The 25,230-nt window shown below is 47.3% G+C and overlaps 1 protein-coding gene across 2 annotated transcripts in view; it reads right to left on the bottom strand.

The window, feature by feature from the left end:
• Nucleotides 1-25,230, bottom strand: part of GRAP2 (GRB2 related adaptor protein 2) — a 60,330-nt gene that overhangs the window by 8,814 nt on the left and 26,286 nt on the right. For both annotated transcript variants that reach the window (XM_079142243.1, XM_079142244.1), the window contains exons 2-4: nucleotides 11,380-11,471; nucleotides 4,325-4,416; nucleotides 1,388-1,507 (exon numbers count right to left, since the gene is read on the bottom strand). In XM_079142243.1, coding sequence (XP_078998369.1) covers nucleotides 1,388-1,507; nucleotides 4,325-4,416; nucleotides 11,380-11,457 — 290 coding nt within the window. In that variant the 5' untranslated portion in view covers nucleotides 11,458-11,471. The remainder of the gene's footprint in view (nucleotides 1-1,387; nucleotides 1,508-4,324; nucleotides 4,417-11,379; nucleotides 11,472-25,230) is intronic.

The raw sequence follows: 25,230 nt of genomic DNA, 5'->3' as shown, positions 1-25,230 counted from the left end.
GTAATTAGGACTCTTAAAAAATAGGTTTGACTTGTAAAGTTTATTAATAGAGCAAAATTTCATTAATTAAGGCCTAAGGAGTTTGGAATTTGTGATACTGTAATATTGGCCTGAGCTAAAGTTTACAATCATCTAACTAATAAAAGGAAAACTTTAGTTAAGGAAAAGTAAGAGTTTAGACAAGATTGCAGAGCAAAGCTAAGGAGACCAGCTTCTTGCACGCACCCTAGAGTCACATGTGTATACAAATGGTTGATCCATTATTTGAGGGACCTTTCTACCTGTGTTTTAAAAAATCGACTTCCTTTTAAGAGCAAGGTAGCTGTAAATTTATTACCTGAGATTAGATTTCTGTACTTGAAGTGATAAAGCTGCATTGCCTTTCAAAACCTATTGAATGATCCAGACCAGCATTTCCTGCCAATGAACTTGTACAGGCTGCCATGCCTTCTCTGCTGATCTGCTATCAGCTCTATTTCTTGCACTTTCATATGTGGTCACCAAGCACTTGCAATTCCTGAAATGCTGACCACACACACTGTGTTCAGACTCAGGGCTTCTCATTTGGGGCTGTGTCATGTTTAAGCCTGGACTGAGTCACTTCCTCCCCGGTGCCACACAGGAGCCACATTTCCCAGTTACTGTCCTTCCCCACCTCCCTCCTTGGGCTCTGCTCGGTTGTTTTCAGGTCTGCTGCAGGGTGTGGGGGTGTGGGGGTTGAGGCAGCCTTGCTGGGTGCTCAGCTGCCTGCATAGGCATTCGATGGCAGTGACTTGATATTTCTACTTGTCTCTGACCCTCCTTCAGACATACATCAGTAGTAATGGCAGGAGGATTGCAAGTTTGAGGCCAGCCTCAGCAACTTGGGGAGACCCTGTCTCAAAAATCAAAAGTATAACAGTTTGGGGATGTGACTCAGTGGTAAAGCACCTCTGGGTTTAAACCTAGTACAAAAATAAAAAATAAAAATTAAAAAATAAAAATTTAAAACCCAGGGGGACGTGATAAAGTACCAGTTCTTTTTTTCTTCCTTTTCTTCTTCTTCCTTCCATAAATGTTCTGCAATTATCTACAGTGTGAAAGACTCTGTTAGGGGTACCAAGATGAAGTGACAAAATTCTGCTCTTCCGGAGCACTGGTCTAGATGGGGAGACAGATAAACGTGGACATAATTTTGGACACACCCCAACTCACTAAGGAGTTAGAGACACAGGTTCTGGGAAGAAAATGGATAACAATACAGTTAATAAGATGTCACCAAGCCTGGCCACCTTGACCAGCATGCCTCTGATCACTGGGTCACATTTGAGTGGTCACCTCATGGCTTCAGTAGTCCAAGTGGCTATCAGCTGAGAAGGGTCAGGATGGTGTCAGGAATGGCCAGTACCTGACAGAGATGGAGAAATCCCCTGGTGAGCTCTGGCTGGCCCGGATGATGAAGAAACCAACTTCCTTGCCCATGAGTAAGTTCTCTGCCTGGTGTCTCGAGAGTCCTTCATGAAACCACCTACCAGGAGAGAGACAGCAAGAGGATCTTGATGTCATGAAAGATGGTGAGGGGAAACAAAGAAGGGGTAACAATGACAGGAGACCAGGTCTCTGTTCACTGGAAGGCAGAGAAGCCCCAGGGGGGCAGGTGCTTTCCGAAACCCAGCAAGGGCTGTAAGCTGCTTTCAGGAACAGCTAGTGAGTGTTGCTCTTGACTCACCCTCTTTGTTCCTTCCCTCCAGGAGAAGTCTCTCTCTAGCTTGGAAAACCTGAATCATGGAAATGTGCCACTGCACCAAAATGGGGCCATGTGGGGGTGACTCATCGCAGGAAGCAGCCGCCTGCTTCTGCCTGTGTGCAGGGATCAGGGATCGAAAAGAACTGCAGGGACAGAGGATGCACAGGAGGACGGGGCTGGGGCTGCTGTGGGCCCTGGGGCGGGAGACCGGGGGCACTCACTCCCGGGGTGAGGCCTCAGTGACCTGGAGGCTGCTTCATGGAGCAGTCGAGGACATACAGCCAGGGACTTGGGCCACCCAGGCTGCCATGAAGCACCTAGGGCTAGCTCCCAGTCTGGCAGCAACCCCAGAGAACAGTGTCTACACAGCCAGCTCTTGTGGATTTCTTTGTAAGCAATTCCCTCTGCTTTGCCCCCCGCCCCCCCCCCAAAAAAAAAAAAAATCCGGGGTAGAAAAAATCATCTCTCTCTCTCCTTTTATTTTTTTTGTATGAGGGATTGATCCCAGGGCTCTTTACCACTGAGCTACATCCCCAGCTCTTTTTAAGTTTTACTTTTAGATAGAGGGTCTCATTAAGTTGTTGAGGGTCTCAACGAGTTGCTGAGACTGGCCTTGAACTTCCCACCCTGCCCCACCTTCCCATCCTGCAGGGATTGCAGACAAGCACCACAGCACCGAGCTTGGAAGATTATCTTTACTGTGGAAAAGAAGCAATAAACTGCTTTTGCAGGAATGCAGCTGGGGTGGCAGTCTCAGGAATGTCACTGCACACAGCATGCAGTGCAGGAAAAAGTTGGGCACATGGCAAGGCAAACAGTAGGTACAGCCTCAGGACAGGAGGCCAGAAACCACTCTCAACCACAAAGAAGCAAAATGAGAGTTAGTAATTGCTTAGGGACCAGAGGTGGGACAGAGTCACATGGCTTCAAGGAGGCTGCTCTGATTGCTCTCCCCAGAAGGCTAATGGACCTTTAAGACAAATGCCCGATAGACCCTGGCTTTGGGTTCCTTAGTGAGGCACACACCATGCTTTCTCAAATCTGGGAATCTGCACTGGAGACAGGGTATTAGGAGGGCTATCCTTATTTCAGACCTGGTCATAGGGAAATGCTGGCTGTGCCCCGAGGAGCTTGAGGCAGGGTTTCTTCTGGTGGTCTGGAGATCTCCCAGAATTTGCCACATACCCTTGCAGGACTGAAGAAGTGACTGCCATGTCACTGCCACGTGGAAGCAGTGGGGGTGGAAGGAGTCGATGTGCTCCCTCCACCGTAGCCATCCTCAAAGGAAATAATTTAGAAGGGGCAACAGGCAGTTGGAGGGCTTTGGCAGATGCATGTGTTCTCTAGCTGGAATTGAGAAGCGATTTCTTCTGAGACTTCCAAAGATTCCCACGCACTCACATTAGATACAACAGTCAGGGTTTCACTATCCACGCCATTGCAAAGCTACTGCTTTCACTGTGCCCTTGGGCTCCAGAGGGAACAGGAGTTGAGCAGTTGGAAATATCAAACACGATTCTTTTGCAGAAATGAAGTGGTAGCTGGAAGGGATTGGGGATCAAGAGATTTTTGGTTTTTGTTTTCGTTTATATTTTGGCGAGATGGGAGAAAAGGCAGCATGTGTGTTTGCTGAGGGGAATGATCTAGCCAAGAGGGAAAGGCCATGGATGTGGGAGAGGGGAGAACTTCTGTTAGATGCTCTGGCAGTTCCTTCTGGACAGCTGCAGGGAGGCAGTGTGTGAGCGCAGTTGCAGGAGGCCCTGGATGTGGGGGGCGAGGGGGGTAGGGGAGGAGATCAGGGAGCTTCCCTTCTGGTGACTTCCATTCTCTCAGTGCACCTGCAAGCTAGTTGAGGGCTGAGAGCCAGGAGGGGGAGGGGCTGGAGGCACCTAGCAGGTGACCAGGCAGCATCAAGGGCCAGTCGAGGTCATTTGGCTGGTTCAGTGGCCAGGACTGGATCACTGACGGTGGTGCTGCTGCACCTCATAGTAGGCATCGGTGCCAACAAACCTTTGCTGTTAAGGTGAGCCACTGGCTCTGCGACAAGATCAGATTCCTATCTAACCCTTGTGGTCAATTCTTGAGACAACTGGGGCCCAATCTCAGTGTTTCATTTCCTCTTTCTGGAGGGAATCCCCCCCCCCACCCCCGACTTCTCGCTGGGGTGAGTATGCTTTAAGGAAGACAGGGCATGTCCCCACAGCCGCCTTATTGGGGGCAGAGCTGTTTGGGATGCTGGTTAGGGTGGAAGGTAATGGCGAAGCAGCAGTTTTGAAGTGAGATGGCCAACAGCGCCCCCTTTGGGATGCTTGAAAACTTGCAGCTGCAATCATTGTGGGTGCTTTTAATTTATAACCTTATTTTATAAAAACTTAAAATAGGCGATACATGCACATGGTGGAAACTTCAAAAGGGGATGAAATGAAATGCAAATCTTCCTCCCACCCCTGGCCTTCCACTGTGTTGTTCTGGAGGGAGATCTCCAGAGGCAACCATTTTTGACAGTATCTTGGGTATGCATGGATAATTTTAGTGAGACTGAAAAAGTAAGGGGAGCGTGTGTGGGTAGGCCAATCTCAGCAGGCTGGAAATACTTACTCAGGAAACTGGATGTCTATAAAATTCTTGGGCACATATCCTTCTTGGCTCCCAAGCTCCGCCTTGAACCATTCTTCTTGGTTACTTAGGATCTACAGGAAAGAGGACAAAGGACACAGAGGCTGCAGGGAGGACTCCAAAAAGCAAGAGAGGGGATGCAGGGCAAAGAATGTCCTTTTGGATGTAGAGGTAAAAAAGCCCACGGAACCAGGTTACTGCTGCAGGAGTCGCCGAGTCAGGGAGGGGGTCACTCAGTGGGATTGTCTTTGGAATATGGCTCCTCTGTGACCCCAAGTAATTTCTGTCACTTGTGCCACCTACTCATGTCACCCCACTATAGCCTGGCCTCCCAGACCCAGCACGTGGGGACCTCTCTGAATCCCTTTCTCCATGGCCATTGTTCCGGGTCTTGGCACCTTCAGTTCCTCATCTGGGCAGATGGTGGGAAGGCAAGAATGGCTACGCCGAAGACAGGTCTTCTCTTCCAGGTAACCAGGAAACTTTAAGAAATTAAACTCTTCAAACAAGTGGACTAGAACTTGGACCTCCAAGTGAGAAGAGCGTGAAAACTACCTCATAGTGTTCACATTCTGTGTTTCACAAATCGCTAGGACAGGATTCAAGATACTTGGGATGCCATCATCGACTTGCTTTTCAAGCCAGATCACAAGCAAAACCAAAACTACATGGTCCTTTCTTGACTGTTACCCCACATACTGTCACCTACCTTGGTGGCTCATATTACTCACCAGGCTTGACTCTGGGAAGTTTCTAGTTATTTCAGAAAATAAGAGTCACCGTTAAAAGAAAAATATTTGCTACCCCCACTGAGATGCTTCTAAGGTGTGTGACACAGACCTGCACCATAATTCAAAACGAGGATGGCGGAGCAGAAGCGGGAAGAAAACTCAGTGATGCCCGTGAGCCACTGAATTAACCACCAGGAGCCGCCCTGGTTCTGGACTTTGAGAAATAATAATTGATCGTTTAAGCCATTTTTAGTTTCCGTTTCTTGTAGCTGAAAATGTCCTCGCAGATCGAGGTACCGAAATGGAGGGGAAGTCAGGGGATGGGTAGGAAAGAGGGCTGGCGGAGAGGCCATCTGCCCAGGCAATGAATGAGTCGCTCAGGCAAAGTGGGGTGGCCAAAGAACCACTCTGAGGACGTGAGGAAGCGAGGTGCATTCTGCCCCTCAGATGGGGGCTGTGGGAGGAGCGAGGGGAACCCATGGTGAAGAGTTTGGCTTTTTATCTTGAAATTTATGGAGAACGAGGAAACGCCTTTGAGCACGGAAATAACAGTAAGAAAGAGCTAAGGAAGCGCTCTGTATCCGGGGTGAGGATGAGCTGGGGCAGGATAAAGTCCGGGGAGGAACTGAGGGGACATGAGTGTCACTCCCCAGGCAAGTCGTGGTGGCGCCTGGACTAAGAAGAGGTGAGGTCATATTTTAGAGGAATCGAGAAGTAAAATGGGCCGGATTTTGACCATTCTGGGGAGCCGAAGGAGAGGGGGATTTGGGGATGACTCTGGATTGAGAGACCGAGTGGGTGGAGACATCTTTCCCGAAATAGAAAGCAGGAGTGGGAGCGGAAGGACGCGTGGACTTCAGTCTGACTGAGAGGGGAAGCTCTGGGATCGGGGATTGGGGAATGTGGGACCCAGCTGGAGGTGGGGCTGGAGAGTGGCACCTGAGATTCATCTGCAGGGGGTGGAGTTGAAGTCATGGGTCCCCAGGGGTTTCTCTCTCCCAGAGAAAAAGCTGGGAAGAGAATTGCAGAGAGCCACATGCTGGAGAAATAATGATGACCTACTTCTGGTATCACTCCTGAGGTGGAGAAAGGGGAGAGGGCCCTGAGTTGGAAGGAGAAGGCCTGGTTCCCGGCTGGGCTCTGTGGCCAGCTGTATGATGCTGGGCAAGTCCATCAGCATCTGAAAAGGGGGATAATAATATCTGCACAGCACCTCACAGAGCCCATGTGAGGATCAAGTGAGCCCTGGTGTCTGAAAGTCCTTCCCCAGCATAGACTCTTTATGAAAATACCATCTGTCCAATGTGATATCCTTATGAGGGAGGGCTTCAGCTCTGAAGGATGCCAAAGGGTTCATAAGTTCTTTAAAGCATTATATGTGTATGTTTTGAATGCAATCATTTGTTCTGAAGAAATAAAAGTGTGTCCCATATTTGAGTTTGAGAATTACTGAGAACAGAAAACTTTATAGTTTCAAACATCAAATGTGACTGTTGGTATCACTAAGGGCGTGGGTATGTGTGTGTTGAGGGGGGAGATGGGGGAAGCAGAAAATCTAGGTCAAAGGAAGAGCTAGGAACCCTAGAGGTGGTGCCTCACAGCCATACAAAGACCAGAGAACATTCGCTGCTGGGCCGCTGCTCCCAAACCTATGTTTTTGGAATTCCTATCTCCCATCATGAGAGAACAAAGTGTTTGGCCAGGGGGCAAATGTCAAATCCAAAAGCAAGCAGGGCTAAGGTGAGAGAGGCCGTTTGGAAATTGACTTATCACAGTACGAACCATACTTTGTACTTCGTTCTCTGACCTGAAACCAGCTATAATTTTAGTAATCATGGCTCATACCCATCTAACTACCTCCTCTTGAAACCAAAAGATTATTCCCCAATGCTGGCCATTTGTCTCCACCACCTGGTGCTAGATCTGTCTGAAATTGTGTTTCCAGAGAGGTGAATTTACAGGCTTTTTATGGTGTAATAGAAGCAAGGTCTTAAAAAATCTCATTTTCTGCAAGGAAAGTATTGGGGGAGGGGGAGGTGGCTTCCTCCTGCCTTTGTGGGTCCAGAGCCCTGTAACTTCCTGTCCCTCTCATCTCTCCATCGATTCGGTTCCCCCTATCTCTTGTACCCATCGTGTAAACCCCGGCAAGGAGCTCAGTCTAAACCCACGAAGTTTTACACTGAAATTGCTGTACCTTACTCCTTATAATGTTCCCTAAGAGAATAATTTTCTGGGTTACATGGCCTGAGAATAAGTTAGCTGTGGGAAGAGAAAGACCAAAAGTACAGCAGGAAAAAAATTTTAAATTGGATGGAATTAGAGCTCTTGGAGGCATGGTGGAAGTCGGAGGTATAGAAGAAGTTAATTACGTAGGATTAACTCTTAGTGCTTTCATGCCTCTGTTTCAGTAGAAAGAAATGGGGTCGAGTTGGACACATTACAGAAGCAGGTAGAAATGGATGGGGTCAAGAGACAGTTTTTAAAGCTCCTAGAAAATTCCAGTGACAGATTCCGATGTGAGTCTAGCGCTGTGTGAGGCTACAGGTGTGGAGGTTTGTGACATGGACATGGAAAGTGTGATTCCTGGCTTTCCAAATGTTTCTCCCTGAGGAGAACAGAGATCGAGTCATTTGGCAGGGTTCCTTGTCTACCATCTTGTTTACCATCCTGTGCAGATCAGCATCTAGTAAGCATCTGCTGTTTGCAGGTAGGGTGTCAGGAATACAGAGGTGAGTGAACCTAGGCCGTCACTCCGGGGAACTCAGTCTGGAGAGAGTGGTTGATGCACTAGTCAGACACTTTTTTTGGAACTTCCTAATGAAAAGCTGTTTAGTCGTTAGCACTGGAGGCTAAACAAGAGACAAAGGCACCCCAAAGTGAACTGCCAGGGCTGTCAAGAGCTTGGCTTTGCAAATGATTGTGAGGATCCCTGGGTGTGTTTCCCATCTCGGGATGGGAGGAGCTGACATTGCGGTGGTACACAAGGAGCAATGACTCGGGCACTCATGGCCATCATTCAGACATTTTGTGAACTCAGTCACCAACTCTGCAAAATTTTTCTCTTGACCACTACAGTTGCAACGGGCAGAGTTTGAAAAGAGGGAGTGGGGCTGGCTTTCGGATGGAATTCCAAATGACACACAGAAATGAAATTCAACAATTCAAGAAGCATGCGCTGGGAACCTCTTTGGAGCAGTGGTTTATGTTAGATGCTGGGAAAACACAAAGATTAATCTGGCATGGTGCTGCTCCCAGGAGCCCACAGTGCGGGGACCCACCTCCATTCATCCAAGGTTAGCAAGGACTAACTTTCTGCTGTTGAGCGTCAGAGGCAGATGTGACCCCGGCTCTTACAGAGCTTTGGGGAGTGGAGTAGCCAGCACAAATGGGCAACTGGGAGCCCACTGGGGACAAGCAGCAGTGAGAAATGGAGCACGGTGCCTCAAGATGAGCATGGGTGACACGCTGGGCAGGGGCCCAAGAGGAGGCGATTGACTGCTGGGGCGGTCGTAAGAGGGGAGGATCAGCGAGGGCAGAGGGGTCAACATGCGTGGGCAGGAAAAGGACACACAGAGTACGGGGGAGAGCCCAAGATGGGGCGGGGTGTGTACTGCTGTGGAACCTAGAGGCTTTATGTACACAGTGGGGTATGTGTGTGCACGTGAACGCGCACTCACGTCCACGCATGCGCACCTGCATGTGAGCGTCATGAGAGCTGACAGTGTGCTGGGGCCAGATGGTTTAGATTTCAATCAATTGGTAATGGGGAACCACTGAATGCTTTCGAGCAAGGAAATGATATGATCTGATTTGTCTTCTAGAACAGTCCTTCTGGGACTAGTTTGTAGAAAGAAGAGACAGGACAGCAGGCAATGAGGTCCGTAAGGGGGCCCTGGTGACAGTGTGAATGAACAGGCAGAGACAACAGATATGTGTCTACTGATAATATGGCAACCGGTTGCTGGGCATTTGCTTTGGGCCAGGACCCTGCAAGGTAGCTAGGCCTCCACACAGTAGTGAGCTGGGTGTTGAACCCACATCTGGCTGGCTGCAAAGTCTGTGCTCCTTTCTACTGCACCCCACACCTTTCTAGTAAGGGAGGAGCTCACTGGAGAGAGATCATCATGAAAAATATTCAGAGCAGTGTGTAGTGTCTAGGGGTTGGACAGAGCTCCACCCAGCTCGTCAGTCTACCCCTGTGAACTTGGACACATGATCTAAACCTTCAGTTTCTGTTTCACACTGTGAAATGGAGGAAAAATTAGTCCCACCTCACAGGTTTACTGAGTTATGAAATAATGCCTGCACACCACCTGGCCAGGTCCTGACCCTCAACAGGAGATCAGGGGATATTGTCTACTGATTGCCAGGATTGGCAAGGGCGATTTAGATGACCGCTGAGGCTGCTGGTATGGTTACCAGTCTCTGCTGGCACTCAGAATGTGGATGGGGAAGCAGATTGGGTGGGAGGGGGGTGAGGTGGGTGCGAGCTCCTGGTGAGTCTGGAGTCTGTGTGCAACATCCACTGACAACTGGAAATGTGGGTCTGGGATTCAAGGGAGAGTCAGAGCAGGAGCCAGAGTACAGACCGGCGGGTCTTTGGCACAGAGGTGAGAGTGAGCCAGAGAAATGGACGAGGTGGCTCAGAACAAGAGGGAAAATCAGAACCCCGCGGGCAGTACATCCAGGAAGCTGCTATCTCCAGTTAGAGAGAGGACAAGGAACACCTCAAAATGAGACCTGTAGCAGGGTTCAGGAAGGGAGGGAGAGAGAAAAGAGGGGGTGTCTCCCCAGGAGGGAAGGGGGCCCAGGAGAGCGGCGGTTAGCTGAGCCCCATTCTCCAGGTGAAGAGGGGGGTTGTTACATTTCACATCGAGGAGGTCACGGGTGGACTTTAAGAGGGTGTTCACAGGTGAGAGGCAGATTCCAGAATGTTGAGGAAAGAAGAAAGAGGCTGCCCAGGTAGAGAATTCTGCCCATAATGCCACAGGAGAGAAAAGAAAGCAGGAGCTGGACTGGGAAGCGGAACTGAGGAAAGGGTCGGGGTTTTGGCTCCTCCTCCCTATCACTTTTCTGGGAAACGAGGAAAACCTGAGCAATATCTGGGGTTCTGTTAGCAATGCAAGATGAGGGCAGTGGCTTGCCCCTCCCGGCCTCTTCTGAGCCGGGGTCGCTCCAGTGCATTGAGGATCACGTGGTCCCAATGTTCCACAGAGAAGGAGGGACCTCTCACCACATGGCAAGTCCTCAAGGACCTCATTAAGGACCCAAAGTGAAAGCCGCCCTCTCCTGGGTCAGTGGCCTCCTTGGTATTCTGAGCTTGTAGCTTCAACACTGAGCACTGCACTGGCACCACGTGGCTAGGCCTTTCGAGTTGAGAGCCGTGGAAGGCTTTGTACTGGAAGCGTTAGAGTTCCTGACAAACTCATTCCACGCGGCTTGTCCTCCACGGATACTTTCCAAGTCACACGTGACAAAGCTCTTTGTATAGCACAAAATTCTCTGTGGTGAGACAGTGGTGGCTCTGGTGCCACTGGGCATCTCAAAAAGCCCATCTGGGCTGCTGAGAACAGGCGCAGCCTCTTCAATTGTGCTGAGGCCAGAAAGGAAGCCTTTGGCATCAGGGACCTACCAAACAGCCTCCGGAAGGGTTTTGTATTCTTTTGCAAAAAAAAAAAAAAAAGAAAAGAAAAAGAAAACAAGGGCTAACTCTCAGAGTCCGTAAGTGTGTGCCTGCAACATGGGAGAAGTCCAAGGCCACTTCAGCTCAGCAAGTGGCCACTACAACTCAAGTGCGGGCTGAAGACAAGTTTTCAGGAGGCTCTGAGTGGCTGTGTGTGCATGGTTTTTGTTGAGCCATGTCTGGTCCAGCTGCCTCTTCCTGGCCGTCTCACTTGCACTCTTCTCCTAAGCTCCAACCATGAACCTGGATGCTGCTGCCTTCAGCACAGCTCTGAGCCTCAGCAAAAGGCCCCACTGTGCTCGCTGCACTCCTGACCCTCACTCTGCCACATTCCTACAACCCCCACCTTTCAGGGTGGAATCACCTCTTCCCTCCCCTGTGCTCCCTGAGCACTGAGCAGAGAGCATCCGGGACAGTCCTGGGGATGGTGGGTTTCCCCTCCCAGACCAGGACAAGACGGTGACCTATGCTCTCTTCTGGCCTGGATGGAGACGAACTTCTTTTCTTAAAAGGAAACTGAGTGGTTCTTCAGAGACAAAGACATGGATTGTTAGATGACTTCAGTGGCAGAACTTGGGGGACCTCAACTCCCGCTCACTCCCCTAGGGCCCCATATCTCCTACCTTCAGAACATCTCCAGTGTGAAAGCTCAGTTCATCCTCACCAGAGGCCATGAAATCAAACTTGGCGACAGCTTCCATGTTGTGATGTGAAACTGGAAGAGAAATAAGGTGGTCATTTTTGCCTTTCCACCAGGGGAAGGGCCACAGAGCAGATGGCACCGCCTGGCAGTCTCAGCAGTGGGTAGGAGAGTGACCCAGTGAATGTCCGCAGGCCCGAGAGCCAGACTCAGGCAGACGCCAGGGCTTGTGTTTGCAGCAAGAGCTGCTGGATCCTTCCAGATCTGGTTCCTGGGATCGTTCTCTGAATCTGCAGATGCCAGGAGCACAGGAAGTGCAAGCCAAAGACAGCCTTTCCCCTCTCCTTTCATCTCCCTTTGCCTGTCCTGGCCTGTCACCCCTTCTGGGGACATCTCTGTTTCCAGTTGATAAGGACAGAAGGCTTGCTATCAACTGGAACTTGAGGCCCAAGGGGCTGGGGAGACTGTTCTGTAAACACTGTCCCGAGGCTGTCCCTTGGCAGCTATATTTAACCAGGCAGTGTTAATTAGACAGATGCCATTTTCTCTTTTACATCTGAATCATTTAAGAGAATTAGATGGCACAGCCAGTGGGGAGCTCAGCGTCCTTCTGCATGGTTTTAGAGACTTGGAAGCATTTTGGTTTTCAAGATGAGAGACTTGGTTATCAGATTACTTATTTTATTATTATAGCATAAACCAAGAACATTTTGGAAATTTTGATTTTCATATTTGTGAAATGAGTTAGAATTCTGGTCCCTCCTTGTAATGCGTGAGACCTGTGTAAAGATTAATGAATTAATTGACATATTACATTTAAAATTAATTTTTTTTTTTTTTTTTTTTTTTTTTTTTTTTTTTTTTTTAGGAACTAATGGGATATCATAGAGAGAGAAAGCAGGGTAGAATTCTAGTTTTGTTGGTAAATAGCCATTTGATCTTGGGAAAGTAATTAAGCCTCAGTTTCCTCATCTGTAAAATGGAGATCATAATATTCAATGAATAAAATTATGAGATGAAATGAAATACTACATACAGAGTATTATGCAAATAAAGTTTAGGGGTATTGATGTTTTAAAATAATTTTATGGAATAAATCTTTCCCCAGGCAAGGCAACCAGGTTAGAAGTAGCACAAGTTTCTTCTGATGTGTTCCATATCCTATAAACTTTTTTCCCTGAAATATGGCACTGAGTCTCCAGGACTATCAAATCCTTTGATTCTCTGCTAAGACCGCTTACTGTCAGGGCAGAATCTGGAAAGCTATGGTCTGGCATTTATGTTTTTCAAAAATTCTCTAAGTCTCAAACCCTTTAAGTGAGTTAATAAGTAACCCTCAAACCTAGTGGACTTTCGGTGATCAGGAAGCTGGGGCCACAATTGTCCTCTCAGTGGGAATTTCTGCCCCAGCAGATGAGATTTGGGCAAATAAGGAAGGTGGCAGCAGGTGGCAGGGTGCCGAGCAGAGCTCAGAGGATTAGAGCTGACTGGGACAGGATGATAGCGAGGGCTTGTGTCTCTCAACTTCCATATTTGCTTGGTTTTCCAAAGGTAATTTGTAATGGCAAATATTACCAGTTCAAAAGTAGATATGAAGTGAAAAATAGCTCAGAAGCCAAATAAAATGTCATGGATGACTCTCTGAGCTTTTTCATCAGTTAAAACTTACTCCCAAACAACAAGGCAAATACACTTTTCGTACAGCTTCTTCAAGATCTGTCCATCTAAAACAAATTAACATTTTTGTGACCTCGTTAACCTACTCCTTAGGAAGGAGAAGTCTGCCCTCCTTTGTTAAAGCTAAATGTCTTTGCTGATTTGATTCACCCCATTAGGTTAAGATGCAGAGCTTCTCCTAATTAAGGCCTTGCCTCTGGTTTGCAGGGGATATGGCTTCTGTGGGTCACCCTCATAGAATGCGCAGGAGACACTGGTCACCTCAAGAGATCAAGTGTCAGGTGAATGGGCCTGAAAACCACGACCCCATTTCCAGGCAAATTTACCTTAATAAGCAGAATGGAGACAAGGGGAGGGCAAATGCTGACCATATCAGAAAGTCACATAAATTAGAGAGGGAAAAAAAAAACAAAAAAAACAAAAAAAAAAAACCACCCCAAACCAGAAATATCCAAAGCATGCTCTAGGTGTGACCTTGAGCTTGGGAAGATCTCTCTGCCATTACACATAACTCAGTGCAGACCTACGCGCTTGGTCCAGGCTGGCTGGGAAGTCACTAGGGGGAGAAGGGCAAGGCAGAAGTGAAATTTTCTCTGAATATGCCACTTCTCTCTGCCCTCCCCGGGAGGCAGGCAGTGTGGCAAAGCCAGCGTGCATGCACATCAGCGTTCCCCAGCCTGTAATATTAATCCTGGCTCCGAAAACCCAATTAAAAAAGCCCACTCTTCATGAAATCACTTTGAAAAAATGTATCTGTTCCCATTTCCATTTGTGAAATGAGATCTGCTCAGCTGCTGTGTGGTGGAAGGGAGATGTTCAGCGGTGGGCTGAGGTGTGTGCTGGTTTTCACTGGAATCACAGGGCTACACGAACTCCTTCTTTGAAGCAGAGAATGGTAAGTGATGCCACCCCCAGAGGCTGGTCTTCCCTTTGATGATTAAAAGGCATGGACCTTTATATCCCCACTCCTCTATGTCCATTAGTGTTAATTCTGAAAAGTTTTAAAATTATCACCAGGGAAAAAGAAAACTAATATAGTTTATTCGGTATGCATTGATTTGTTTTATAAGTTGTACCTGGCACCACTACATATTGCATTTGAGGAAAAAAAATATGTATGAGGGAGATTAAAAACTGGGTAGCAGCAATTCAGAGAGAGAGAGAGTGAGAGAGAGAGAGAGAGAGAGAGAGAGAGAGAGAGAGAGAGAGAGAGAACACAACAGATGACACTCTGAATTCAAGAATGCAATGGAACCTTCTTGCTGCTGTCTGTAATTTCAGTTCTTCTGACCTCTGGGAGATGGAAAGAGACCCCTTTTTGGAGAACCTCACAGATGGATTCTGTGGGCTTTAGAAATGGCTGAAATGTCACCTGCCATACAGTGCGAGGAGCTGCAGCCTCCAGGGGCAGCCAAGTCACTTCCAGCAGCCTCCTCCCACACCAGCCCCCTTGATGATGCCATTTGTGGGGCCCTAATGCCATCTCTGCTGCTCCCCAGCCCCCTGCGACTCTCTTGCACATTTTCCATTAGCAGCTCTGTGACACAGACCTGCTTCACCACAGGGCAAGGCCACACAGGACTGCCCTGACACGATTTTCTCTGCCCTTGCATTTCCACATAAGCTTCTTTTACCACTAAAAACAAAACAACGAAACCCTGAAAAAATAATCAGGCTATACACCAGGAATGCTTGTGAAATTCTAAAATATAGTCACCAAGGAGGACAGAAACAAAAGGCCTAAGACAGCTCTTTAAAATAACCTCCACTTAAAAAGCAGATTTAAGTGGATTTGTTCAGAAACATAGTCACCATCAAAATAAAACCAGGCAATAAACTTCTTGAACAATGTCAGCTCCTCCTAAGTTGCCTATGAATAGCCACGGTTTCAATTTTATGTATATGTTAAAAAGAGCAATTGCATAACACCACAAAGCTAGGGGAAGATTCAGGCTTAGGACTCAGTGGAAGAGGGAGCTGGGTCCTAAACTGAATCAGCAATACCACTTCCTATTTTGCTGGGGAGATCTCTAAATTGAATACTTGCCCCGGTTTATGTTGTGATTCAGATAACATACTGTCTTGCAATTTTATAAAGAGAGAGAGAGATTACTTTTTATAAGTATTGCTGGTTGCATATTTATCAGGACATTAGCCACAAATGTACTTTTCATTAGTTTATCTTGGGTATGAAGTGAAGGAAACAGTGAAGACTTTTCATTTTAGAAATTTGGCTGCAACTACCAAGAGGAGCTTAGGAAAAAAAGTAAAATTATACCAGCTATCTAATGTCATGTAATACAGACACTTAGAACAGTCTTTTCCTGTTTACTTTGAGACAGGGTCTCACTGAGTCACCCAGGCTGGCCCCGAACTCTGGGCTTAAGCCGTCCTTCTGCCGAGTCTCCCAAGGAGGTGGGACTGTGCAGATGTGCAGTGCATCCGTGGGAGTCCCCATCCTTCTGTAGGTCAGGTAAAGCCCCTCTTGGAGACGGTTAGGGACAGCAATTCCTCCCCCTCAGAACTGACAGACAAGGCCAGCTCAATTACTTTTCAGAAATAGGAAACCTTACACTGCCAGGGAACAAAAGCAAAACAATTATAGCTAAGCCCCACTGTACACAATAGAATGTTCTTGAAAAGTTCTTATGAATAGAGTATTTGTAAATGGAATCATATTAGTATGTATTATGGAGACTCACTCTACAAAGAAACCCTGTGGTGAATCCCCTTATCAAATGGAAAGGGAAATTTGTTATGCAAATTACTGCCTTTTAATTGATCTGTTTTAAAATCTGGGTTTTCAGGCATTGAATCTTAGAGCACACCTGTATATCGTCTCTAGATCCCCATACTGGGGGACAAATAAACATTAATTTTCCCTCTTCTCAATTCCCAAAGCACTTTAAAAACTATTGAGATAGAACATTCCACTTTGGAGTTTAGACCAGGGGTTGGAAAACCTTATCTGTAAGGGGTCAGCGAGTAAATCTTCCTGACTTCCTGAGCTGTACCGTCTCTGTCATCAATATTCAACTGCTGTTGTAGCCAAAAGGCCGGTTTGGTGGTAAATGAATGGGTGTAGCCTTGTTCCAATAAAACTTTATTTGTAGACACTGAAATTTGAACTTCTATATAATTTTTACAGGTCGCAAAGTACTATTATTCTTTTGATCAGCCCACTTCCCCAACCATTTAAAAATGTAAAAACCATCTTAGCTCAAGGACAAAAATACGCGATGGACTGGATCTGGCCCACTGGCTAGAGTTTGCCCATCTTTGATGCCCATGTTTTTACCTGTACCCTGTCTCCCCTAGTAGTTTACAAACTTCCAGAGGGGAGGCTTGCAGCACAGAGGACAGCGTGAGCTTAGGAGCAGACAGACCTGGATTCGAATCTCAGATGTGCCACTTCCTTCCTGGGGTGCGCTGTCATGTCCACGAAGCGGGAGCAGCCGCTTACACTGTGGGGTTGTTGGCATGAATGCATAGGCCCTGACACACAGGACTCTGGTGGATGGTGGTTCCTGCCCTTCATTGGCAGACTCCCTACAACTTCCACCCAGTGCCTAGTTGAGCAAACGAAAGCATGACAAATGGCCTGTCATTAGGGTTATAACTACAGTCAACTTCCTCAGGGAAGGGACAGCAAACAGGAGGACCTACTTACAAGGATCAATTAAGTTCCCACTCAGAGGTGCCCGACTTCTCAGCAAATCCTGCCAGAGATAATGAAACACACATCCCTCCTAAGAAGTCTGATTTCTTTAATCCAATAGAGGGCAATGGTGCACCCCCAAACCACTGATTGCTGCTTCTAACTTTCCTTTGCCTCTTCTGAGGCCCTACAATCTTTATCTAGATGGGTTCAGGGATTGTCCTCATTGTCCCTTGTGAGTTTTAAGGCACATAAACATTAACATTTCAGAGTCTAGCACCTATAAAACAGAGAATTGCTTAGTTGGAAGAAAATTAGAAGTCATTTTCTCCCACACATTTTCTGAAGCTTAAATTCCTTCTGAGCATCCTGGTGTGGTAGTCTGTATTTATCTCAGGGTGACAAGCGAGTCCCTCACTCTGCTTTTGACTCTGGGTTGATGATCCTGTGTTGAAACCCCTATTGTGTGATCTTCTTTTCTCTGAACCTTACAGCTGTGTTTGGGGCCTTCCTTAGTGGGAATTGGACGTAGGGACAGGAAACAGAAAGGTTACAGATGGCCCTTCTTGAAAGATCTTAAGCATAGGATAGACACCGACTTCACAGACCCGCCAGCCACTGCTTGAATATTCTTCTAGAGACCCAGACCAATCTATTCTGGAGAAGTGAGGGGGTGGGGGAAGAAAGACTGGGCTGGCCAAGGAAATGAGAACTGGCCTTTCCACATTTGGGGCTCTCAAATAACATTTTTGTTTCATTCTATACCAGCAGACCCTGTTTGCAGGATCTCTCCTGATCAGCCGGCCATGTCGGAAATGTTAACCTTCTCGTTGAATGTCTAACAAGGCTTACATATTTCTTTACTCCGCCTGCTCTTGAATTAACCTTTAACTCATCTTCTGCAGTCTTTAAAATAAAGACCCACAAATCCTTTTTGAGTAAGGTTTGATTCAGTTTCCTCTGGAGACTCTGATCTTAGGCCGGGTGCAGAGGGTGGAGTGGAGTTGGGATGGCAGCAACTATAACTAGCTCCTGTGGGGCCACCTGGGTCCTCCCCCTTGACTTTTAGCAGATCAGCCTGCAGTGGCCATGGACTTGGGGTAGCTATCGAAGTCCTCTGCTTTAGGAGATTTGCAACCTTTGCTTCTCTGGACCTCCCACATTAGAGACTCAGGGCCATTTCTTTTGTTTCAGGATCCCAGGAGAATAAGACAGCCTTTTCAATAGGACAGGTGCTCTTTCTAGGGAATGTAAATACCTCTGATTTTATTGCAACCAAAGTAAGCAAAGATGAGCCAAACACACCCCACCAAACCATTTATGGCTATTTGGCTGAGATTCTCATCCATTCTAAAAGCTTATCGTAAGTGATTTTTTTTTTTTTTTTTTTTTTTTTTTTTTGCATACAGGACATTCTTTTTTTTTCTCTTGTCCTCAGGTGACTCATTATTTTCCTCCTCCTAAGCCCCAGGAAAGCACAAATCTCCCATCATGAGCGGCAGGAGTGGACAAATGGAACTAGACGGGGCCTCTGCAGCATGTCTGAGAACAATAAGTCATTAGTGCTGGTCTGCTGGTGCCAGTCTTGGAGACTGTGAGGAAGTGGCTTATGAATAGAAGCCACCAGGGTGCTCCCCGTCTCCCGTCCTTTCCTGTCCTGTGCGCAGGTGTGTTCCCCAAATAACAATTCATCCTCTCATGCTGCTTCTCTTCTGCAGAGAGCCGCTGACAGAGCTGTCTCGGATGACAGGCGTCTAACGGGCAGCAGGGCTTTGAGCGAGGTTCTGAGCCATGTGCAGGGGAGTGTTGCTCTCCCCGACACCCTGTCTGGAAGGGAATGAGGCTCAACCCATGTCACCTGCGGCCAGGGTGGCTTCACCTGCCCTGAACTCTTACTGCACACCCTGGGCCAAGTTTTTTGCGATTCAGTTGGTCCTGGGATTCCCCAGTTCCTCTGAACTCTTTGGTTTTAACTTGAGATCTCTTCCTGGGCTCCAAATGGGGACCATCTCCCCAGTTAGAAGGCACCTGATTTTCAGGTTTGAAAGCCAAATAAATATATTTTTCAGACTTATAGACAAACTTCACACTATTAGAGAGTCTCTCTAAATCCCTTATATCCTTATTTAATCAAATTGCTGTTCTCAGGTCCCTGCCTGTCATTGTGGATTATGGAGATTTCTTTGGTCTCAAGGATGACTTTTTTGTTTTTAATTAGCTCCTTTTTTCTTGCTTATAGTTTTTTTTTGGGGGGGGGGTGGGGTGGGGTGGAGTGGGGGGTAGTTTGATGGGGAGAGAGGATAAGAAGGGGAGAGAAGTAGGAGACAAGTCAGAAGATTGTCCCCTGCAGGTCCCCTCTCCTGTCTGCCTTGTAACTTGAGTGATAACAGAGACAAAGCCTCAGTCACCTTCTTTTCCTTCTATGGCCTGTTTATTGCCTTTACCCTTCTTTAATTCACTCCAGTCTGGCTTATATAATTGAACTTCAAGGCTTATCATGTAAAATCTCATTTGTCCTCAAACTTTTTTTGTAAGAAAAACATCTTTAAAAAATGCATGGCACTCAAATCCCCCACTTTTTCCTAACATACCACTGTGCACAGTGAGGCTGCCCCAGGGCGGAAGGCTCACAGGCCCTGGGTGTCAGACAGATCTGGCTTCAAACCTCAGGTCATGCTGCCTATTTGGTAGCCGTGGAACCCTGACTTCGCTGTGCCCCAGTTTCCTCTCCAGGACTTCGAATGGCAACGCTCACCCCATGGAGTTGCAGGCAGGGCGTGCAGAATGCCTGGCCAAGCCCGGCGTCTGGCTGCTTGGTGTCTCTTCCTCTGAAGCAGTTTTTGCATTTCAGTAAACTACCAACATTTCTCTCATAGAGAAAAACCAGATTCCAAAACTGTCTTAAAGTGTGTTAAATCCACCAAGCCTATGCTCCTTTTCAGCCTTCAAGCCCCCACGTTCCCCTGCTTTTCCTGGGCAAGGACTAGCTTTCTCTGACTAGCTTTCTCTCTGCTGGCTACTGCACCCAGGCTTTATCCAAAGGTGCAACCCGTGTGACCAGGCAGCCCAGGGAAGGGAGAGAAGATGGCGCCTAAGGGAAATGGGGGAGGGGAGGGTGAGGAGCAGCACCCTGACCTGCTTCCAGGCACTCCATCCACCCCAAGCTCAGTCCCCAGATTGGTGACCTTAAACAGGAAGCACCAGGACAGTGCGGGAGGGAACATGCTGCCCAAGCCCCGCCAACATCTGCAAACACGAACCTGCAGAATAAGTTGCACTCCTCGGTAAGGCCTGTCACACGCTGGGGGCTTCACAAACGGGTACCCCCTGCCACGTTTATTATTATTATCATCACCATTCCCGTTTTATAGGTGGGAAATAGAGTGAGAGATGAAGAGTCCATGACTGTCTGCTCCTCAGGCTGTGTGCTGCCTTTACCGTGCCACTCTGCCTCTGTTGACACTAGAATGACAAAACCCTGGTGCCAGTTCAGGATAATTGCTAACAGGCTTAGGCCCCTTGAACCTTCCTGAGAGGCTGCCCTTCAGCTGAAGAATTGATAGCAGCGACTCGAACCCGCAAACTTCAAGCCCATGACTTCTTGGTCAAAGACTGTAATAAACCTGGTTGACCTTGGACCAAGCAATCAAGGGCTTTAAGGCAATTGCAGAAATGGGAACCAATGTCAGGTCGTGAACCTAGAAGCTGCTGCTCCTCCCGCCCCTTCTTTTCTCTTAATGCCACTGTTTTCTCCCATCGCCAACTTTCTCCACAACGCATTCTCCACATTCCTTCTCTTTCTCCTTGAAACATTAGGGACTTACCCTGAATCTAGTTTGAAAAAGTTATGTCGCAGATGCTCCTGTTTCTCATATTCCTGTACCTTTCTTTTTACAATGAAGCCCGAGCACGTCAAGCCAAAAGAACAGAAACGAAACAGAGTCGGCGGCTGCAGGAGCTGTCACTCCCAGCCCCGCCCTGTGGAGACTGATGCTTCACTCGCTGGCTCCTGTTTTATCCTTATTGTTTCCTGGAGCAATGACAACTGTCTGCAGACTTGCCTCCAGCCCCGCCGGCAAAACCCAACACCAACGGAGCATTCAGAATACCACCCAGATCAGAAATCATTTCCTGAGCCCTCTCAGAAGGGCTGGGGGGAGCCGAGTACAGAGTGGAGGGCAAGAAAGAGACAGACAGACAGACATTTTACAAAATCAGCCTTCCTTTTTCTTTTTTCTTTTTTTTTTTTTTTACACTTCCCGTTTTATTCACATCATGATCTCCCTTCAAATACATCAGCAGGATTGTATGGTGGCTTCATGTTCTCTTTTCCATCTCTTCCCTCTGTTCTCTTCATGTTTGTTTTTATTGATTTAGGCTCTGAATACTCAGCTTATTTATCATATGTTCAAAAGCCTCCATCTTCTTGCTGTGTTGTCACCAGGGCTATGACATTCTTCACAGATGCTGCAAATATGCTCTGTGTCCCCTCTCCTTTTTTTTTTTTTTTTCTTTGTTTTTGTTTGTTTGTTTTTGGTACCAGGGACTGAACTCAGGGTCACTCCACCACTAAGCCACATCCCCAGCCCACATTTATTTAGAGACAGGGTCTCACTGAGTTGCTTAGCGTCTTAACTTTTTGCTGAGGCTGCCTTTGAACTCTCAATCCTCCTGCCTCAGCCTCCAGAGCCGCTGGGTCCCCTCTCCTCTTCCTTGACATCTGTGCCTGGAGCTATGGTAATGCTTATTTGGGCCAAGCACAGAAAGTGTAGAGCAGATGACTACCAGATCGAAACTACTTTAATCTTCTTGTCACTTTTGCTTATGTTCCCAAGCCACCATTTATTACTAGAACGCTGGTCAATTTTTTAGCTCCCTAGTCTCAAAGCTTGCAAAAGTGAACATTTAACTCCCGGGATCACTTATCGGGCTGCAGTCGATAAGTCTATCCCTGAGTAGTTGGAGGTAATTATATTTTTAGGTAGAAAGTCACACTGTAAAGGTACAACTGGGTGAGGGCACTAATTATTTGTCAGTCAAAGGGAGATATTGTGAGTTCCTCTTATCCCGTGAATAATTAGAATTTTCTTGTTTTTGGAAAATTTAGAGCTTCCTAACTCAAGTTTAGCTAAGCTTGTTGAACACAATCCCCCTACCTCCTTTCTCTTTTCGTGGTGCCAGGAATTGAACCCAGGCCCTTACCCACTGACTGGCAAGTACACCACCTCTGAGCTAAACATCTAGTCCCGTTCTCTCTCTTTTTAGTTGCCGGTTTTGATCAAGGTAGGCCCCAAATCCTAGGTTCTCAAAACTGGAAGCTATTCCCAAAGCTGGTTGGTCTTTCCCTAATTCACTGTGATGAGATCCAGTCTAAGGGCAACACGGTGAGGGATGTGGAGTGGATTGGGAGGAGGGGGAAAGAGTGAGCTAATGGCTTGGTGAGTTGCTGAGATTGAACCTAAAGGCCTCTCTTTTCAGTTCAAATTCTGCCTAAGAAGTGAAAAGGAAAAATTAAAAACAACAACAAAAACTCCCCCACGCTTCTTGTTTCTGAACTTAAATATCCCCAGAGTCCCCCAGCCTGATGTCCCGGTCCTTTCCTTGATGGTCCATCTCAGTTATCCCCTGTGCTCAAAAGGCATTGCCCAACCCGAGCTCAACCCTGCAGCTGTGGCCTGCCTGGACTGAGCTGCACAGAATGACTGGGTGGCCAGGCTTCTTCCTGGCTGCGCAGGGGGTGGGTGGCCATGGCTGCAGGAGCTTGGGCTCAGTGCTCCAGCCAAGCCAGGCGTCTGCAGTGGATTTTTGGAACCAAAATGCAGGGCTTTCCCCTGCGTGGAGCCTCTCCGACTCTCATCTTGTTCTCGTTCCTCCCTTTCAGCCAATTGCTCAGTCCTTGGCAGTTCATTGGGGTCTGGATTTCTACTCCCTGGGGTTGTCAACTCTTTGTCCTTAAGTGGATTTCATGCCTTGTTCTTATTCCATGATAACTGGACACAGACTTTGGAGCCAGGCATAGCTCTGTTCCTGTACCGTGTGGCCCTCAGGAGGCCGGGCCTCTCTCAACTCACTTTGTTGACATTCTTGTTTATCAGCATCCTTTGAGTATCAACTACAAACGCTTCAGATCAAGCAACTTTTTTTTTGGTCCCTCTCCATTCTTTCCTCTGTACTTGCCTGAGAAGTACAACCAGAACCCTCGCTGAAATGCAGCTGTGCTGTGCCTCCGTGCTGTCCTTCTGTGCCGGTCTGGTCACTCCCCGGGAAAAAGAAGTGTCCTGCAGCAGGTCAACTCCTCCTTTAGGACCATGTGCGGGGAGATGCCAAGTGGAGGGAATTCATGTGCTCGCTCCATTTCCTCCTCAGTCTTTCTGACCCCATGCCTTGTGCTCTTTCCCAAGCCGTAGAATCTCTTTTTGTCATGTCTGTGAATGGGGGCTGTCACCTTGCCGCGCCCCTATTCTCCCTCCACCTGCTCTCCTGCTTGACGGAGCAAAGACTTCCGTGTGCTGAAGCTTCTGACACAGGCTTTCTGAGGATCATTTTCCCATTCAGAACTTGTCAGTGTCACGTTGTCACGTGACCTCCTGGATCCGCTCAAGCATTTCTTGTTGTCATGCCAGGCCTTCAGCGATCTCTCCCCATCTTGTATTCCAAAACCGACTTCAGAATTCCACCTACCCAAGGCAAACCTGCCTTAGCGAGAGGCTTCTGGTTGTTCTCTAAGTGCCCACCTGCACCCTTGCTTCAGCCCTGGTCACACATAGTACGTGTGTGACTGTGCAGGTGGCTCACTGCACAAGGGCCCCTGGCTGAGACAGTAATGGGGGCAAACCCACTCATTGCTCTTCTGACCGAGTCGTGAGTGCTGGCATGGGGTGCATCTGTCTAGGTTTAGGGGCACATTTTACTTAAACGAAAGTACCTGGTCTAACTTCAACAGCTCCTTCAGAGCCTACTTGGGGCCAGCTCCCATGACATTTTGTAGTCCGTCACTCTTTTTCTTCAGGGACTCGATGTATGTAGCCCTTGCCTAGTTCTGTGGCCATGTCTTGTGAGGTGACAAGCACCTGGGCTTCAGAGTCATGATGCCAATGTTCAAACCCTGCATCAGCCATCTGGGTGACCCCAAGCAAGTTAATAAGCCTCTCTGAGCCTCAGTTTCTTTATTTTAAAAACAGGGATAATAATAACACCTGCGTTGAAGTGTTCTTGGGAAGAAGATTTGAAATATCCTTCTAAACCACTTAGTTCAGTGCCTGACACAGTAGATCTGCAATAGTTATTAGCTATTGTTACTTTAATGTATATTGCTCAATGACTAACAACTATTGAAATGCACAGTTTACAGGAAGTCGGAATGGGAAAATCTACACCTTGCTAAGTAGGGTCGCTAAAGAAGACACAAATGTCCCATTAAATGTGAATTTCAAATAAGCAACACATAATTTCTTAGTCTGAGCATATCCCAAATGTTTACCTTCTCCACAGAAATCTCAAAGTGGTAAAGCAGAGCATTGCTGAGAGAGACCACAGGGAGTCACGTCTCTCTCTGCCACCCTCACATCACTCAATGCCTGTCCCACAAGATCTCTTCCATGAAAATCAGGGAGTACGCTAGCCTTTAGGACCAGATCTGCAGTGCTGGAATGAAGTCGTTAGAATTTCCTTCTGTCCTTTCTCTTTGTGGTGCTGGGGATGGAACCCAGGCCCTGTGCATGCTGGGCAAGTGCTCTACTGCTGAGCCGAGGCTCCAGGTCTTATAGTTTCTTCTGCAGGTTGTGGTTTGCATGCAGAAGCACATATTCTCATTCATACATCCTGTGAGCACAAAATGGCATGCCTCCTATTTTCTCTACTGTCTTGTGTGATTTGCTACTTTTAATATCTGGTGGGTCAAACACATGCTCTTGCCATTATGCATTCTGTAATACTATGTGTTTTGATAAGTAGGTTTTATATATTTATAAGTGATTTTTTAATTTAAAAAAATTTTTTTAAAATTTATTTCTCTTTTTTCAATCTACATCTGTGGTAAAGCAGGAATCTTCTAAGTCCTAACAAATTCAGGTATTTCTCTTATGCTAGGTGCAGTGGTACCTGCCTGCAATCCCAGCACCTTAGGAGGCTGAAGTAGGAAGATCATAAGTTCAAACCCAGCCTCAGCAACTTAGCGAGGCCCTGAGCAACTTAGTGAGACCCTGCCTCAAAATAAAAAATCAAAAGGCTGGGGATGTGGTTCAGCACCTCTGGGTTCAATCCCTGGTACCAAAAACAAACAAAACCAGATATTTCTCTTGTGATTTTTCTGGCATTTCACATCATTATTTTCAAATTCACCATCTACTTTCCTGTACCCATAACGTCGAATTTTTCTGTGCTTGGCATTTGGACCATAGTATAAAATTCCTGGGCACTGGTCCCAGTAAATTATTAGTAATCCCATCACATAGTCACCAGGTTGACCTTTGCTTGTATTACTCAGGTACCTAGTCTGGT

Source organism: Sciurus vulgaris, assembly GCF_902686455.1.
Source record: "Sciurus vulgaris genome assembly, chromosome: 5".
Taxonomy (NCBI): Eukaryota; Metazoa; Chordata; class Mammalia; order Rodentia; family Sciuridae; genus Sciurus; species Sciurus vulgaris.
This window is presented reverse-complemented; position numbering and strand designations above follow the sequence as displayed.